Here is a 19,513-nt window from a genome sequence, read left to right on the forward strand (position 1 = left end):
CTGACCAGCCTCATCCTCCAGAAGCCAGACCACAAGAGAGGAAAAATCAGTTTTCTCTAAGTGCTTACACTTCTGCAAACTTTATGTGATCAGCACTGCCTGTCAGCATTGTCGCACTAAAGCTTCATGTTGCAAAATCCTTTCTACCTCCCTAGGGCACGGTTCTACTTACACAGTATACAAGTAACTTCGATTGGATTACAAGTGACTTTGTGCAGGGAACCTATCTACACTTCACATAAATGGGATTTCCTTGTTTCCTACAGAGGGACAGTACAGTCTCTAAATTAAAAAAATTATCTACCTGTTCACAATTCACTTGGTATTTGGGATTCAAAGTGGTCCAGTGAATAAGGCACTGGAATGGGAATCAGGAGACCTGGTCTAGTCCAGTATTGCTCCTGACCTGCAGGGTAACCTTGAGCAAGCCACTTCCCACTCTGTTTCCCCTTACACCTTTTGTGTTTCTTGTCTTGTTAGACTGTAAGCCCTTTGTGGACTGTTTCTTACTACAGTAAGGAGCACAATGGTGCCCTGGTCTCACCTGGTGCCTCTACACACTACTGTAACACAAATAATAATAAAAAGGAGTACTTGTGGCACCTTAGAGACTAACCAATTTATTTGAGCATAAGCTTTCGTGAGCTACAGCTCACTTCATCGGACGCATACTGTGGAAAGTGTAGAAGATCTTTTTATATACACACAAAGCTTTTCATCCTTTGTGTGTATATAAAAAGATCTTCTACACTTTCCACAGTATGCGTCCGATGAAGTGAGCTGTAGCTCACGAAAGCTTATGCTCAAATAAATTGGTTAGTCTCTAAGGTGCCACAAGTACTCCTTTTCTTTTTGCGAATACAGACTAACACGGCTGTTACTCTGAAACAAATAATAATAATGTCACCTAGGAGAACAGTGGTTTTGCGGCTAAAGGACGGGATAGCTTGGAAAGCAAGCAGTCATCGTGGTTTGTGTTTCCAGCTCTATCTGTGTCTTGCTGTATGTCCTGATCTGTAAAATTGAGATATTTGCCTGTTTCACAGGATTACATCCATATCTGTTGAATACTTGTAATATTTTTGAGAGCCACAGAGGAATACTGCTGTACGAACACATTATTACAATAGATTTCTACTTTTGCTGCATAAGGCTGTTTATTTTTCTATTTTTTTAAATATTCTTAATGAAAGATAGCACACCAGAGGAACCCAATGTGCAGAAATAAGTGGTGTTGGTGTTTCAGTAGGTAGCAGACTTCCCTCTAGGTCAGTACCAAAGCTAATGGATTTGTTTTTAGAGCGTGTACTGTAGAGAATGGTGCAACTTTAGGATGTAAAATAAACTGGTAAACACTTGTGGATATTAAAGATGGCACTTCTGGCAAGTCTTAAGCCTTAGTATCCTGGCCAAACTCCACTGACATATAATTATGTCCCATCTTACTCGGCTCTGCCTAGGCACAGGACACATTCACTTCCCGCAGAAGCCTGTTCTTTAGCATTACCGCACTCTGCTAAAAGCGACTTAGGGTTGTCAACAGTCCCTTATTACAGGGGCATCCATTGTTTCTTCATCTCTCTACAAGAAAATTGAGAGTTGCTGAGCGCCGCAAAAAGCAGCAAAAACTACCTTGACGAAGGCGGGTACTTGTTATTATTAAGGATAATGAACGATCGTATCAGGAAGAGGAGTGAGTCAGGGGTGGCTAAGAAAACAGTCCCTCCGTTTTGAAATACCCGCCAGGGGTGTGTAGGCTGGGTGGCCCGAAAGGAAACTCACAGCCACGCAGGGGCAGCGCAAGGCCCCAAAGCGCAGGGAACCCGGCGTGACCCGAAGAGGAAGGGGGCGCACAGCCCCCCGCCCCGTCGGCTGGGGTAAGCCAGACTCCTCTGCCGCTCGCCCTGCTCCTTGGCTGACACCTCAGGAGCTGAGGGCTGGCCTGAGGCCACGGCACCTGGCCCCGCCTGCAGGGCTCCGAGCGCTGGCCTAGGCCTGGCCCAGGCTGCCCCCACCTCCTGGGCAGGACACTGCGGCCCCACGTCGACGGGCAACAAAATGGCTCCCTCCGGGGTGCCAACATCCGGGTCCCAGGGCGCAGGGGAACAGCCCCACGCGGTGACCCCGATCCGGGTCTTTTGGCCCGCTCCCTGCCTCAGGGCCCGGATGTTGTCCACAAGGCAGGCGACTGGGTCACATGATGCTGACCCCCCCCACACACACACACCACCACGTGACTCGCCCCTCACGGGGAAGGCGGAGCCGGAAGTGGCGGCGGCTTCCGGTGGGGGCGGCCGGCGGGGCGTGAGGTGGGCGAGCGGTGCTGGCGGTTCGAGCTGCCGCTGGGCGCAGGCCGGGTCTGGCCGCAGCGTTGCCCCGGGAGGCGCCGAGACAGGAGCCGCCGCCATGAAGAAGCAGTTCAACCGCATGAGGCTGCTGGCCAACCAGACTGTGGGCAGGTCAGAGCCCGGGAGCCCCCTCACCCGGCCCGGGGCCAGGCTTGGGGGCGGTCCCCGAGCCCGGGGGGGGAACCTGCCCCGGGAGATGCGCCGCAGCCCCGGAAACCCCCGGGGACGCTCGCTCGCTCGCTGCCCTCCGAGAGCCCGGGCGGCTGGAGCCCCGTGGGGGAGGGGTCTGGCCCCTCCCCTCCGAGGGAGGTTTGGGGGACCGGTGGGGGTCGTCCCTCCCCTGAGCGTCCAGTGACATGCCCTGGGCACTCGCTCGCCCCGCTGCGGCAGTGACTTGCCCGCTGCGCCGGAGGAGGCGGGCTGGTGAGGGGTCACGGACCTGGCCAAAACATGTTTCTAATTCAGCCAGGTCTCCGAGCCCTGGGTTGCCAGGTCGGCTGCTCCCAGCTTGAGGGACTCTCTCCCCCGCCCCCCAACTTCTTGGAGAGCCCTTGGCCGTGGTCAGCTCTCTTGGCCGGGAGGGCTCTGCATGGCTGACTTCGAGAAAGACTTTGTCTCTAGGGTGTTTGGTGAGACGGACTTGGTTTAGAGAAGCAGCCCTTCGGGGGCTGTCTCCCCGTACGGCCTGGGGCACAGCGTCCTCCGTAGTAGCACCGCTCGGAATTTGGTCTGGTAAAATGTATGGGAGGGGACAGGTCCACAGCTGAACAGGGCCAAACCGATATCCTCAACATCTTGAATACACTATGACCTCACTCTTTCCAGCAGTTCTCCTACAGAAACTGTTTTGTGGCTGTTACGCTACTTTAGTAATTTAAGAAACTTCATTTCTTATGGACACCATGAGAACTTGATCTGCTGCTGTTACACATGAATATGCTGTTATTCTCCTATATCAATACCGAAAGTGACTTTGGAAATGCTGCTTCGTGAAATTCTATTTTTATGCTACTCTTTATCCTATTGTGGAGGACTTTATGCTCCTTTCACATATATGTTGTTATCACTTTAGCGATATATGAGATTGGCTAACATAAATATAAAACAGAAAGTAGAAACCTGTGCACTGGGTCCTGTGTTTCCTAGCTGATGTGATTAAATGTTGCTATCTCAGCAGTGCTACGAGTTTAAAGCTAGCTTGTGTAAAATATTGCTTCTTAGGTGTGTTTTGGCCTATCAGTATATTGTTTTTCAGTAGTATAATTTGACATGTGTAAAGCAAAAAACTTTAATCTATTGGAGGTACGTTATACTGATGCAAAAAAGAAATGTAAGGAAGTATTTTTAGCACCTGGATTGGCTGTAAATGTGGTAGTACAGTGCTTTGATTTATAAGTTGGGCTACACAAAGTTCCTACAAAACTATTTGCATTGTAAGTTTCCTTTTTCATATTTTGTTTAACTCTTTCACTTTCATTTCCTTATTTTTTTGGTAAATTTTGTTTAAATTTTTCTAATTATATTTGCTATTTTTCAAGAAAGCTCAGACTGCACAAATACAGGTCTGTCTTAATTGGCAGAGAAGTTAGCACTCTGCAATAACAAAAGTGCAAGTTTCACTAGGCATAAATGCCACTAATTTAGTTTTGTTTTGTTTTATTGGCTCAGACTTTTTGGAAGGTCTTTGGCCTAGTTTCACATACCTAAGCATAACTTGATGTCATCTGTACATACTGAAATGTGATTTAGTGTTCTTTTAAGACAGATTTGTATCTTTTAGAGTAACTTATTTCTTAAAAAGAAAAGGCATACTTGTGGCACCTTAGAGACTAACAAATTTATTTTTTATTTTATGTAGCTCACGAAAGCTTATGCTCAAATAAATTTTAGTCTCTAAGGTGCCACAAGAACGCCTTTTCTTTTTGTGAATACAGACTAATATGGCTGCTACTCTGAAACCTTATTTATTAAGTTCTGCTTTTTTAACTAAAAATTGGAACAAGGCTCAACTTTTGTCTCAGTTCTAAGTACCCTGTAAAGAGTGTGTGCTTTCTCTTCAGCATTCACTTCTACATGAAACAAATAAGAAATGTCAACTAATGATGGCTTGAGGGGGAGACCATGATAGCTGGTTCTTTATGATTATAAAATGGAGATATTTCAAACCTCTTCAATTCTCATTTCCCTGCCCCACATCTTACTTCTCATCTTAAGGTATTAGCTTTTTGAGGTAGGCATCATCATATCTAGTGAATGTACAGTTTGTAGAACAATGGTCCTAATCTTAAACGGGGCTTCTTGGAGCTATTGTAATATAAATAAATAAATAAACAAATAAACTGGTTAGTCTCTAAGATGCCACAAGTACTCCTTTTCTTTTTGCGAATACAGACTAACACGGCTGTTACTCTGAAACCTGCAATATATATGGAACTACTTAAACCCAACAAATGCCACATACAACTTCTCGCTTTAGAAAAAATGTATGGCAAGAGTGCTATATTTAGCAATGTGTACAGGACTGGAAGTTTCAACCTTGAAGGTGATCTTTGACTACTGCAGTTGAAAAATGTTTTTATTGCTAGAGTCCGATGGAAGCTGCAGCTATCAAAGTTGTTTCATTACTGGTATTCTCAGGGTGTGGTAACCATATAGGCATGATTATCAGTCACGTTCCTCTGCCAGGTGGCCTGTTTCTGTGTTAATAGTCTGTGCCTGGAATACTGGAGTCACTGGCTTCATTAAAGTATAAACATGTACAGAATAACTTCTCATAGGGGAAAAAGGTTGAAAATGGCATGAAAACTATGAAAATTAACATGTCATGAGGTCCAAAGTTAAAGGGAATTATCAAGATATTTCTCAACTTTTTACTCTGTTTACCATAATTCCTTGTTTCCATTTAAAGCGTACATTTCCTTATCAGCTTTTTGCTCACTCATACTGACTTTTCCTATTGTAGGTTTCTCATGAGTGCAGGGCTGTAAGCATGGACTCTTTCCAAAGAGAATTAAACCACTTATTTTTCAAATGGCATAAAGAATTAAATGGAAGTGGGGACATTAAGGAAGGAAAAAGTACTTCACACTTTGGACAGTGCACCTTGATCATTTAACCAGGGATTATGAGGACAGTCTGAGTTAACTCTACAGTTCCAGCTTTAGTTTAGATCTAAGCCACAGTCTTGGGGTTAACTAAATGTAGTTCTTAGTTAGCATCAGTATGCTTGCCAACTATAAACATGCACGTTTTGCTGACTTATCAGTTTAGGGAGTTGCAAAGCACTGATCAGGGAAAATAAATTTTGTTTACTGAAAACTCATGGTTATTCCTTTCTAAATCCATATTAAATGGAATGACTGAAAATCACCAAGAAAGCACCTGCTTATTTCTGCAGAATGTGTGGTGATATTCGGTGGAAGGAAGAACTGACTTTTTTTACTAGGATGTCTGACATGCTTTAATAGACATCACCCTTGTACCTCACTTAGCACAGCATGAGAGACCAGTGTGCTATTATATAGTTGCCACCTTCCAGTAATAGGGGAAGTGATTTCTGTAGCTTGCAATGTGAATTCAGGACTTCTAAAGCAGTGTTGCCCACCTCTTTAAAAGCTCATTTCCCTAGAAGGGGGTGAAATCAATCACACATACCCTGTTAACTCCACCATGTGGTGATAGTCATATATCGGAGTTTCTGATTAAATTAAATGTACTTTAAGGAGTGACATTCAACAGTGGATATTAAATGTTTGCACGCCTGTTAGTTTGTCTGAAACTAAAACAAGTTTGCAATAATACAGGTTTCAGAGTAGCAGCTGTGTTAGTCTGTATTTGCAAAAAGAAAAGGAGTACTTGTGGCACCTTAGAGACTAACCAATTTATCTGAGCATAAGCTTTCGTGAGCTACAGCTCACTTCATCGGATGCATTGATGCATCCGATGAAGTGAGCTGTAGCTCACGAAAGCTTATGCTCAGATAAATTGGTTAGTCTCTAAGGTGCCACAAGTACTCCTTTTCTTTTTAATAATGATACAGAATATGGTGAAGTGGAAATACACCGCCCCCCCCCCCCAACAGGAGAACGCCTATGAGCAACTCTGGCTTGGCTTTCTTTTGGTGCATCTTAGATATCCTGCTGGGCTGCTTCTTGATTGGGAAGGGATGGGGGGGAAGTGTTTGGTGGTATCTCCCAAGCCCATCCCCTTCTGGTTTCAAAATGAGTGGTCACTCAGTAGATTGTGGAAATCTTCATAATATAACATTTGCTTTTTTATGTGCTTTGATAAGCTGTGAATTAAGTTACAGTGCTGATATTTAAACTGTTTGGATTTGAATGGATGCCCTTTAAAATGAAGGGAGCAATTCACACCTTAAAGCTATTGTTTCAGGCTCCTTGCAAACTCTGGCAGATGTTACTGCATCATTTGGCCTGGAAAAATGTGACTCAAATGTATCTCCACAACCATAACATATGAGATGAGAAAAATTGAGGCTTGACTATGTGCATCACCCCACTACACCTTAGGAAACACTGTTTTAAAGACTTACTTAAAATGTTAAGTTTTTCCTCAAGCCACCATCTAAAGGGAACAGCTATATCACACCCTAACAGTTAAGGTGATCCTGTGAAAAGACAACAAAAGGATAGACAACAATAACAACCTCTTGAGCAGATGATGTTCCCACACTCTCTCAAAAATAACATCTGGTGGTTGTATGTACAACTTCCCCTTACCTTACATAGCAACTGAGTGTCATCCATTTTTCAGCAGAATCGACTGTTGTAAGAAAAATGTCTACTTTTAGCTGGTTAGTGCTAAAGATGGCCTTTTCTTCAAAAATAGCTAGGGATCCACACAGTTGACCTTTCCAGGGGTATGAAAGGCCTTTCCTGCAGTCAGTATGGCGGTATGTATTCCGTACCTAAAACTACCATGTCTCTTTCTGGTAGAAATGGATGTTTTCTTACCTCTAACTTTGTCTCCCTCCTGGAGCTCTGATAGTGCTACTTAGCTGCAGGCATCCTCTGTGCTAGGAAATAGCTTCTGGTGCTACAGCAGAGTGGTCACTTGAAAAATTAACTAGGTCGAGGTATACAGTGGGAAGTTGTCATAAATATAAAGGGAAGGGTAAACCCCTTTGAGATCCCTCCTGACCAGGGGAAAGCTCCTCTCACCTGTAAAGGTTTCAGAGTAACAGCCGTGTTAGTCTGTATTCGCAAAAAGAAAAGGAGTACTTGTGGCACCGTAGAGACTAACCAATTTATTAGAGCATAAGCTTTCGTGAGCTACAGCTCACTTCCTCAGATGCATATCGTGGAAACTGCAGCAGGCTTTATATATACACAGAGAATATGAAACAATACCTCCTCCCACCCCACTGTCCTGCTGGTAATAGCTTATCTAAAGTGATCATCAGGTGGGCCATTTCCAGCACAAATCCAGGTTTTCTCACCCTCCACCCCCCCACACAAATTCACTCTCCTGCTGGTGGTTAAGAAGCTAAAGGTAACCTCGCTGGCACCTGACCAAAATGACCAATGAGGAGACAAGATACTTTCAAAAGCTGGGAGGAGGGAGAGAAACAAAGGGTCTGTGTCTGTCTGTATGCTGGTTTCTGCCAGGGATAGACCAGGAATGGAGCCTTAGAACTTTTAGTAAGTAATCTAGCTAGGTATGTGTTAGATTATGATTTCTTTAAATGGCTGAGAAAAGAATTGTGCTGAATAGAATAACTATTTCTGTCTGTCTATCTTTTTTGTAACTTAAGGTTTTGCCTAGAGGGGTTCTCTATGTTTTGGAATCTAATTACCCTGTAAGATATCTACCATCCTGATTTTACAGGGGGGATTTCTTTATTTCTATTCTATTTTTTATTAAAAGTCTTCTTGTAAAAAACTGAATGCTTTTTCATTGTTCTCAGATCCAAGGGTTTGGGTCTGTGGTCACCTATGCAAATTGGTGAGGCTTTTTATCCAACATTACCCAGGAAAGGGGGGGTGCAAGTGTTGGGAGGATTGTTCATTGTTCTTAAGATCCAAGGGTCTGGGTCTGTAGTCACCTAGGCAAATTGGTGAGGCTTTTTTACTAAACCTTATCCAGGAAGTGGGGTGCAAGGTTTTGGGAAGTATTTTGGGGGGAAGGACGCGTCCAAACAGCTCTTCCCCAGTAACCAGTATTAGTTTGGTGGTGGTAGCGGCCAGTCCAAGGACAACGGGTGGAATATTTTGTACCTTGGGGAAGTTTTGACCTAAGCTGGTAGAGATAAGCTTAGGAGGTTTTTCATGCAGGTCCCCACATCTGTACCCTAGAGTTCAGAGTGGGGGAGGAACCTTGACAGAAGTCAAGGGCGATTAGTTTCAGAGTGGTAGTCCTGTTAGTCTGTATCAGCAAAAATGACGAGGAGTCCTTGTGGCACCTTAGAGACTAACCAATTTATTTGGGCATAAGCTTTTGTGGGCTAGAACCCACCATCTGGTGAAGTAAATAAATTTGTTAGTCTCTAAAGTGCCACAGGGATTCCTTGTTGTTTTTCCAAGAGAGATTAGTTTCTGCTTCTTGGGTCAAACACATAGGATGGATAAAACAAGAGCACAGGAGAAGCAGCAACTTACTGGAGCAATGAACGCAGTAACTAGGAAAGGCTGTGTTAGAGTAGAGAAGTGACACCTAGGAAGTATGCCTGTAAATATATTGAAAGAGGGATATGGAATTACAAAAGCCCTGAAGGAATTGAGAGAAAATTATTGAGGGGAGAGTTAAGTGGAGCAGAATACCAAAATCATTAATTTGCCTGGTTTTAGATGTTCTGCAGTAATTATCCTTCAGACTTCACTGGAGAATGGTGTTAGGTACCCCACTTCATTTTGGTATTCGAACAACTACTTAACTCTTGTGGAGTGCTTCTGGTGGCTCACTGCAAGTAATGCAGCCCTGGAAACAAGTCACACTGCATGAGATGGACAGAACTTGAAGAGCCATAGTTAGTTTGTAAAACAAAATATCAAGTTGCTGCATTTTAAAGTAACTGAGGAAAAGGGCAAAGATAGGGAACTGCTCTAAGTGAGAAGGTGGTAGTAAAAATTGTGTTAATATGCTGGTCAGGAAAGAGACTTAGAAATTGCCATACTGGATGGCATCAGTGGTCTACCCTCTAATTTCATTATCTGTTAGTGGACAGTACCAGCTACTTCAGATGAAGTTGCAAGTAACTCCTTACTAGACAATTAAAATAACCTGCTATTATAGGAAGCATCATCTTAGCCTTCTTCAGAGGAGGATGTTTTATGCTTGGAAGAGATGTAACACTTCTTCAAAAATTACTCCAGATGTTCTTGTTACCATATCAATACCCATCCTGTTTTTGAATCCTACTCAGCTCTTGGTCTTCCTATAGTGGCAATGAGTTTCACAGGCTAACTGTGCATCATGAGAAATTTCCCATATTTTAAAAACTCTATAGTTTTACTAGAATGTTGAATGTGTAATAGCTTTAGCTTTTCAGTCTCTGACTTGGATTCCATGTTATAAAAATTGAACATCAGTCTGAGCCAGCTGGCTACAGTTTTTCTCCCTGTGCTAATCTTTCTAGTAATAAACTGAAAATGTAGTCTAGTGTCCATGGCCTGGAATGCATTGAGATTTGGCATGCTAAAACACCGAGGAATTTGTGTTTTTTGCTCTGAGGATTTAAGTCAGGAATTGTAGATGGGAATACTCCTGGCTAATGCCTTAACACCTTGTTTTTACATGATACCCACCAATTTTGTTTCTTATTGTAGTTGATTAAAATAATCCTCCAAAGAAACTGAATTACAATTTAATGCCAAAAAAAGAACAGGAGTACTTGTGGCACCTTGGAGACTAACAAATTTAATACCACATCATCTAGACTGATTTATATCTTATTGATTTTAATTGGCTTCATTTACCAGAGCACTGTTGTGTGGTGGTGGTCTCAGTGTTGCTGCAGTTAACGGTGAAATGGCAATACAAGATGTGCAAGAAGTAGTAAAATTGAGGACTTTATCAAGTTATGATAATCAACTAAAGTTAATGCTTTCTCTTTAATCTGAAGCTTCAACTCCAGGAAGCTGTTTCCAAGAGACATTTTGCTTAGGTTGGCATTTTGACCATAGCTTAGATGGGAATTGGATCTGTGTTTTTTCATGTGGTTAGCTGCGTACTGTATCTGCCAGTCACAGCTGGTAGTATATAATTATATAGGTAGAATTTTTCAACTTCCTTTAGAATTAATAATTTACAGAAGTCCTTATCTTGATAGTCTCATTTTTGCCAATTCAGATATTTGCAGGGCTTTTAGATGTGTATGGTTTGATTTATTTTGTTACACATAATCTCATAAAATAGTGTATAGCTTTTAATTGGTGGTATCGTACGTGAAACTGAGATTTTCTGTTTTGGAACTGGCATATTAAGTTATTGCCAGGATAACAGAAAGCCAGGCATTTACCTTGTTTTGGATACTAGATTGGCCTCAGCCTTTGAGATAAGTGGTTTCTATATTCTGCATGTCCTACAATGACAAATGTATGCTCTTATTTCACTTCTATTTAGCCGAATAGACAATCATGATTTAATTTTAAGTAAAATGCTTAAAATTCTGTAAACGCCAAATACTCTGCTATATTCTCTCTCATGAGTTTCAAGAGACAATGAAATAGTGACTAAGACTGTTCTTTGTTTCTTTATCCTTGACTCCTTGTGATCAGACATTGATTCTGCCAAGTAGAACCTAACGTGCAGTCAGAAGTAACTGTAAGGGTTCTCTTGCTTCAGTGTTGAAATACTAATTTTTTGTGTCCAAGACCAGTAGACCCTATAACCAGGGTCTGAAGTATGGTAGTGCCTAAAGAAAAAATGAGGTTTGGGGTAGTTGTAATTATCTCAAATTATATTCTGAAAGTAATGTCAATATGAAGGTTTTTTCAAGTGATATAAATACAAATGTGCACTTGACCTACAGTCATCTGAAAAATGATTTCATAAGGGTGTTTTTCAAGGATGTGCTGTTTAGTTTGAGAAACAGGTTGGCAGTTATTAAGACTATTAGACTTCATGTCTAATGAATGTTACTCATCACTGGTTTCTTTCCTGATTCCAGAGACCTATCTGTATCACTGCTGTTCCCAGTAATTCTCTTGGTGTTTTTAGGATGCATTTACCAAGAAGTAATTCAAACTGGGAGGTGCCAGGATCAGACCAGTTTTCCTGGAAAATGATCTTATCAGATGTAAATCTTAAACTTTAGGTTGACAGGTGCATGTGTTTCTTGGCATTGGCAGGGATGTTATCTATTAAATAATGGTCTTGGTCTCTTAGAATACAGATTGCAAATCTGAATAACTTTCCTTCCCGATTTCACCACAAACCACCTAAACACCTGCCTTATTGGAGATGGGACAACAGTTACTGCAGCCACATCCCCCTTAGTCCTCCTCTTAGTGCAAGCTCTCCTCTACAAGTGAAGTGTTTCAATATCCTGTACACATGACATCAGTCTGACTCAACAGAAGTGTTCTAATGTATCTTTTAAAAGCTCACATCCTGGATAAAAATGATTATGCTAAGCAATAGTTAGTAGTTCTCCAAGCCATTTGACAGTCAAGATACAAGGTGGAATGAAGAATATGTTGTCATTTTATTGATCTAAATTGGCATTTAGTGTTACTCTTAAATATTGCTTGTTGCAAAGTACCTGTAAGTAACTCCTGACTAAACCAGTTTTTCATCTATAGTGATATATACAGTTAGTTAATTTCCAGTACTTAACTATTATGCAGAAACTGGATACTCAGGCTACCAGTCACTCGTAGTTTTTAACATGCACATCTACACTTACTATTCCCCTTAATACTGCTTTTATTTATTCAGAATTATGTACTTTGAGGGAGGCAGATAAGAGCATTAATCTTCCACTGGTATTTTACACTGTATTTTGAAAACTCTAAGACTATGCAGCAGCATATTATCTCCTAGGCCAACAAATTTGCAGGGGCAGCAAATTTATAATAGCAGTCAGAGGCGCCAACTTCCCCCGGCACTGATGGGTGCTTGTGCCTGCCCCAACTCCACCCCGTGGTGTCTCCAAATGGAGCTCAGGTGCTGCTCAGTGAATGAAAATGAAGTTAGACCTCCGTTGTGTAAAAGATGGTTGGGGGGAGCTGACTGAAATCCTGAAGATCTCATTTTCCTTAACGGACACTCTTGAGTCCATTCATATGATTGCCAAACTTTAGATCTATGCAAGTTCTGTTTAATGGTAACATGAATCACTAAATTGACAAATGCCTATTAAGTGACATCAGATGTTCATTGCCTCTAAATCGCTCTTCTGCTAGTAGCAAAGGGAATTAACAATGTTTTCTCTACATGGCAATGCGGAGCACTGTTACTGAACAGTCAATGTCCAAGGAACAGCAAGCATTATTGCTGTATGTTGTACTTAAGCTATGCAATGTAGGCATAGCCTACAGTGACACCGCTGTGCTGCTAAAGCCTTGCCACTGTAAGGCATGCAGTGTAGCTGCTCTGCTCTCTGGAGAGAGCTCTCCTGCCAACTAAATAAAATCGCCCACTGAGGGGCGGTAGCTCTAGGCGGGAGAGCATCTCCCACTGACAAAGTGCTGTCCACACCTGACAAAAGTGCAGTGTAGACATAACTAAAGTTTCATACTAAGGCTAACTGTGCTAGTTTGAAGGATATTAGTCAGGCTCTTAAGATGTGTATCTGTGTAGGAATTCTGAATCTGCTACTTGTGTGAGTAAACAGAACAGCTCATGTTTCAGAGTAGCAGCCGTGTTAGTCTGTATTCATGAAAAGAAAAGGAGGACTAGTGGCACCTTAGAGACGAACACATTTATTTGAGCATAAGCTTTCGTGAGCTACAGCTCACTTTATCAATGAAGTGAGCTTTGTAGCTCACGAAAGCTTATGCTCGAATAAATGTGTTAGTCTCTAAGGTGCCTCAAGAACAGCTCATGAATACCTGATATCAGATTATCCTTCCAGTCTGTCCTCTCAACACCAAATCAAAGTGGAATAAGTTCCTTCGTATCTGCAAAACTAATTTCCAGAGGCAAGTATAGGGGGCGGGAGGAGTGAAGTAATATCTTTTATTGGACCGACTTCTGTTGGTGAGAGAGCAGCTTTCAAGCTGACACAGAGCTCTTCAGGAAATGTACACCTTCATACAAGGTGGAACAGAGCGTTTAGCATAAGTAGTTAACACATTTCAAGGGACCCTTCAAGGTGAAATGCCAGTTAATGCCTCTCCTACTTTGTCCCTGTAATATCCTGGAATCAACAGGGCTACAACAATACTGAATACACCTATTTTCAGGACCATTTGAGTACACTGAAGCAATATAATACATGTTGTGCTGTTAAAATGCATTTGTAAGCAATAGAAACACTAAATTATTCATGTTAGGAAAATGTGTATCCATTATGTGATTTCAGTTTGGATCTACTTCTTGCGGTATGACCTTCTGCTTATCTAACATACTTCATCTTCTACAATTTAGAAATTCCTTGCCTTGAAGTAACAATGAATAAGATGCTATGGGGAATTTCAGCTGAAAAGGATTCAATTTGCCTCAATTTTTTCTGCCTCTTGGAGTGGAATGTTAAAAATGTGCAAGTCAAAAAGTGATGGTGATAAATAGTTGTTTTGCAGACTTTCTACAACTGACAATCCATTATTGGGTAGACACTGTGCAAGGTATTTAGTTCTCTGGGACAGCAGACAAATGAGCTAAGATCCAGGACTTAAGGATAAGAGAAACATTGCCTGCTCAGGATTGTTGTCTTTCAATAACTACTGAACAAAATTATTGTTCTGTTTACCCGCTTTGTAATTTTAAGTTTGCCTTTATGCTTGTTCAGCACCCTGAGTGCTTTTGGAGGTGCTTTATAAATGTATTAATAAATACGAACATTTGCAATTTGAGAAGCAGGTGCAATTCTTGTATTAATGCTTTTTTAAAAGATGCTGAAAAGGCTAAATTTTGGCATGAAGGATATAAGCCTTCATTTGTTAATGTTACAAGGACTTCATATCAGAGTGCCTGACTGGCCAAAGCCTTTCAGCCAACAGTCATTTAGCTACCGCTCTAGTTTTTGAAGGTTCTAGGGTAACTTCAATCTATTTTATAAAGCCTGGTCTACACTAGAAGATTAGGTCAATTTCACTGTTGGTCAAGGTGTGAAAAATCCACACCCGAGTGGCAGCATTAAGCTGACCTCAGTCCACTTTTAGACAGTGCCAGGTCTACGGAAGAATTCTGTGGTTTCAGAGCTAGAAATTTTTAATACCAGCTCATACTCGCAGACTCTTAAAATAGGAATGATTTTAATCTGCTAAAATAGCTATTCAGAAAGAAAGTTCTAACAAGCTATTTCTACATAATAGAGTAATACAGTTCGCTTGGGATTGTCTAAAGCCAACTGTCTTTGTTAGATACTTGAACTGTTTTTAGGTGTACTGCTGATGGAGTGGACATACGGATCATGCTCCAGAACAAGGGTGTTTTTGTGGTAATAGGCTATTTGACCTTTTAATAAATTAAGCCTGTTTATGGTACATGTTTCATAACTTGCCTGTGCACAGTGACCTGTAATAAAGACTTTGTTTGTAGGACACTTTAAAGTTGTATGTAACTTCTGGAAGCAAGGTTTCATTATTGGTTAAAATCAGTGACTCACTGTCTTTCATATTGCAGTAGAATCTAGATACCCCATTTGGGAATTGGGGCCACATTCTCTTAAGTACTATGTAACTATAGCTATATGGCACATAACGGAGTCTTGATCTCTGAGGCCTCTAGGAGTTACTCTAGTCTTATACAAATTAATACAGTGAGCCACAGTAAATCTACTCTACTGGATTATAATGAAGTTGTCCAAAACTTGTTGGGATGGCTTACTAACTGGTTTCAATAAATCATTCCTCTCTGCATCTGGCTCATTGTCTTAAGGCGTGCTTGATAGTGGATTGTTTGTTTTTCATTTCTGTAGTTACCAAGACTTCTGGAAGCAAGGTCCCACTTGATGTTTACTAGCATTACCATGTGTAAACCACCACTTAGTGCAGCACAAGACAGACCACGGAGATTTTCAAATGTCTGTTTGAGGCACTGTTTTATAGGGTGAATTATTTTCACTAATGACTTGGGTAAAATAACCATTAAGTATTTGTTTTTAAGGCTTACGTTACCTTTTCAAACTTGTGAAACATTCCTTTCCCTAAAAAAGCACGTCACAGTGCACCTTGCTGTTTCACAGTCCCACGGGAAATGTAGCCCTTTTTAAATAACCCAGCTGGGTGAGGCCACAACTTCTCCGCTTAAGTGAGGTGGAGGCTTTTCCCCTTTGCATAAATTGTTTTCTTCTTAAGTTAATTACACTGCGAAGTGACAAGGATGGGTACAAACTGGAAACAGCACATGTGGTTTGTAAACCACCTTAACATACTTGTAAAATGTACAAAAAAAATCAAACTTGGTTTTAGATGGTACCAGACCACTAACACTTCAAACATGTATGATATGAAGGGCAATCATTGTTTTCGTGTATTTCCCTTGATCAAACATGTGGTTTGTGTGTCTGTCTGCAGATGACCTCTTCAGCAAGATCTGAGCATGTAAAATTCACGCGGCTAATGGTTCAGGTCTTATTTTGTAAAATTGACCCATTATATTGGAAAGTATAAATTCCTTGGATGGATCCAGACCACCTCATTACTCTTACATATCTCCATCTACAATATCTGTTGCTGCACTTAAAGTCGGAAACACCTGGGTTGAAGTAGTATAGCTTCATACCTCTGCTTGGATTATAATCCAAGCAAATATTTTGAAGCTTGATAAATTAATACCTCAAAAGATCCTGTAGCGGTGGAATAATTCTAAGTTTTTTTCCCCCTATTTAAATTGTTCTAAAGTATTCATGTAGCTTCAGATGAAGAGAAAACAGTAATATGTAAACCTGAGACCATGGAAGAAGCTTCTTTCTCATTTCTGTTAAAAGCAAAAATTAATGAGGCACTGTTACTGGATCACATTTCTAACAAGCTGGTTTAAGTCTAGCCAGAAACTGACCTGGCATACAGAACCAGTGGTCTTAATGCAGTGTCCTTATGTGAAAAGAACACTGTGGAACAGAAGTCTGATGTATTTTTAAATCTAATGCAATGCTAGTGCACTGTAACAGCCAACTTCTAAACATGCTAAAATGTCAAAACAAAAGCTATAGTATGAGGCTAGTAACCCTGAATTAGACTTTTACTCAGAGCTCCATAATTCATTCTCAGATGCTTAGTAATAAAGAGTTAATTTCCAGATTCATGCTTGAATAGCAAAAACATACTGTGCATGACACATGCCAGGATGGTAATAGCATTACTCTGCATGTTCTACACATTAACATGGTTTCTGTATACATGGTAGCTAAGTAACCTAAAAACAGACTTGAGTGTCCAGTGACGCAAAACACAGTACTCAGATGAGCAATCTCAGATGAAGGTTAGTTATTGGAGAGGAGAGTCCAGCCCAGGTGGGGACCTGTTTAACAGTTATTAGGAAAACTTTTGTGCCCAATTTTTAATTCTTACACAGGTGTGTCTCTCTCAGGAAACCGGTGTGAGACCTGAATGTGTAAAGATTGAGCTTTTAACTAAACCCTCAATTCCCAATGTTTTTCATTGGCATCAGTGATTTCAAGACCAGAAGGAACTGTTGTAGTATGACCTATTCCTAAAGCAGATCTTTTAGAAAAACATCCAAGCTTGATTTAAAAATGAGTGTTGGAGAATCCACCACAACCCTGGGTAAACTATTCCAATGGTTAATTATTCACTGCTGAAAATATACACCTTGTTTCCAGTCCGAATTTGTCTAGCTTCAAGCTTTCCAGCTGTTTGGATCATATTATACCTTTCTCTGTTAGAGGGAAGAGCCCATTATTAAATATTTGTTCTCCATGTAAATACTTATAGACTGTCATTGAGCCCTTAACCATCCCTTTGCTAAGCTAAACCGATTGAGGTCCTCAAGTCTTTCACTGTTGTTTTTTCTACTCATTCTCATGGCTCTTCTCTGAACCCTCTCCAATTTATCAACATTCTTTTTGAATTGTGGACGCCAGAACCGGACACAGTATTCCAGCAGCAGTCGCACCAGTACCAAATGAAGAGGGTAAACTAAGCTCTATGCTTACTCAAGGTTGCTGTTTATGCACTCCAGGATTGCAGTAGCTCTTTTGGCCATAGCATCACATTGGGAGCTCACGTTCAGTTGATTATCCACTATGACCCCCCAAACCTTTTTTCCAGAGTCACTGCTTCCCCGGATAATGTGTCCCAGCCTATAAGTATGGCTTGCGCTCTCTGGTTCTATAATACGTGAGCCCCCATTTTCCCTACTGTCACGCCTTGACTGTTGCTGCGTCACTTCTGGTTTTTCCCCACTTTCTCACTCCTGCCTCTTTCTGTCCCTTTTTCCTTGTTTAATTTGCTTTGCTCAATTTTTGTTATCCACAGTTCTGCCTCTCCTTACAAACTGCTGCCTTCTTTCTCCATGGCCTTGCCTGCATAGAACTTGCATCTGTTTTTAGCCCTGATGTTGTTCTAGAGCACCAAACATCTAGGTTCAGATATTAAATGCTACTGCAGTGCCATTTGGATGCCATATCAGAATGTCTACCTCTACTATCGAAGGTTATAAATGGGCTTATTTGGTATCATGTTTGCTGTGTTTCTCCTCTATAGTAATTACTGTCATGTTTGAATCTGTAAACTTGAATGTTTGAATCTGTAAATGTCATGCCTTTTTTTTAGGGAGGGACATTTTAAAGTTATGTAAACCATCTATATCTGTGGCCAGATGTGCATTTTCTGCTTAAAATCTCTCTCTCTCTCAATTCTGGGAAGATCATGTGACTGAGATGCAAGACTTCAGTCTTGCCAATGCAAAAAAAAAAAGTCTAAATGCTTTTAATTAGCTCAACATGCTTTGTGAATTCTACTTCCATGGTTGTCCTGTTTTATCGCAAGCACATGCTATTAATATTGTGTGCCTGCATCTAAAACTAAGCAATGAGACAGTGGTATTTTAAACATATGTTTTTAATGGCTGTATATACTAAACATCTTACTGTTTTCAACATCTCATGATATATAACAAGCTAAGGTGTTCTTCCAATATGTAGCAGTACGGCAATTGCAGTTACACAGATTATGGAGCTTTAAACTACGTTAAATTGTACGCTGTCTACCTATTTCTTGGTGACAAGGGCAGGAAAAAAAGTTTAGAAATCTAAGGGGGCCTGTTTTCTTTTGTGACAACACAAGGGAACTCCCAGGTCACCAGGTGATTTAGCAAGGGAATTGGCTCTTTTCCAGAACTAAAAGCTTGCCAGCCTCACATGTAGGGAACTTCTGACTCATTCTGTTATCTAAGAACATTAATTACTGACTTAATGTCACTCTTGTGTTCAGTTGCACTGCTTAAAAAAATAGATGCTGGACTCCATCTTTACCAGAGTTAAATGTTTGACATTTTTTTCCCCCTCACAGCACTTAATATCTTCAGTGAACAGAACTTTCTTTTTGCATTCCTAACTATGAACGATGGGAGTGCACTTCTTATAGTCAGTGGAAGTACTTATTTTGGGGCTCTTACACTCATTTAAAATAAACTTCTAACTTTGTTTATTGGGGAGACGTAACAAATACAGGAAAATGGGTCACTAAAGCCCTACTAGCTAAAACATTCCAGCAAGTTATTTAATTGTATAATGAAGTACAGTATAGCTGCCATAAATATACAACTTGACAGTGGACAAGTTTCTAAGTCAGTATAATATGCAGAAAATGCAGTAGAAGCTTAGAGTTACTAATTGCTTCTGATTTTTTTTGTTCATATCTGAAATTGAAATCCAATTCAGGCTCAAGGCAAAAAACACAATTTCTCTTTGAAATGTCCGTGTGGTAATTTCCTCTAACAAGGAACTTATTCTGCATTCATAGACCTGAAGTTGTGCGATGTATAAAAGGTTTGCGTTTAACTCATCATTAAAGCAACAAAGTTTGATATTGGTGTTCAGTCTGTATCTGTCAACATTGAGTACAGAATTTGTAATA

General features: G+C 40.8%; 1 protein-coding gene across 4 annotated transcripts in view; it reads left to right on the plus strand.

The window, feature by feature from the left end:
* Positions 1-2,259: 2,259 nt before the first annotated feature.
* ARHGAP17 (Rho GTPase activating protein 17) overlaps positions 2,260-19,513 on the plus strand; it is a 68,619-nt gene continuing 51,365 nt past the window's right edge. For 2 of the 4 annotated variants that reach the window (XM_073361654.1, XM_073361655.1), the window contains exon 1: positions 2,260-2,459. In XM_073361654.1, the coding sequence (XP_073217755.1) occupies positions 2,407-2,459 (53 nt within the window). In that variant the 5' untranslated portion in view covers positions 2,260-2,406. The remainder of the gene's footprint in view (positions 2,460-19,513) is intronic. The other 2 variants (XM_073361653.1, XM_073361656.1) reach the window with 1 other exon arrangement.

Source organism: Lepidochelys kempii, chromosome 10 (genome assembly GCF_965140265.1).
Source record: "Lepidochelys kempii isolate rLepKem1 chromosome 10, rLepKem1.hap2, whole genome shotgun sequence".
Taxonomy (NCBI): domain Eukaryota; kingdom Metazoa; phylum Chordata; order Testudines; family Cheloniidae; genus Lepidochelys; species Lepidochelys kempii.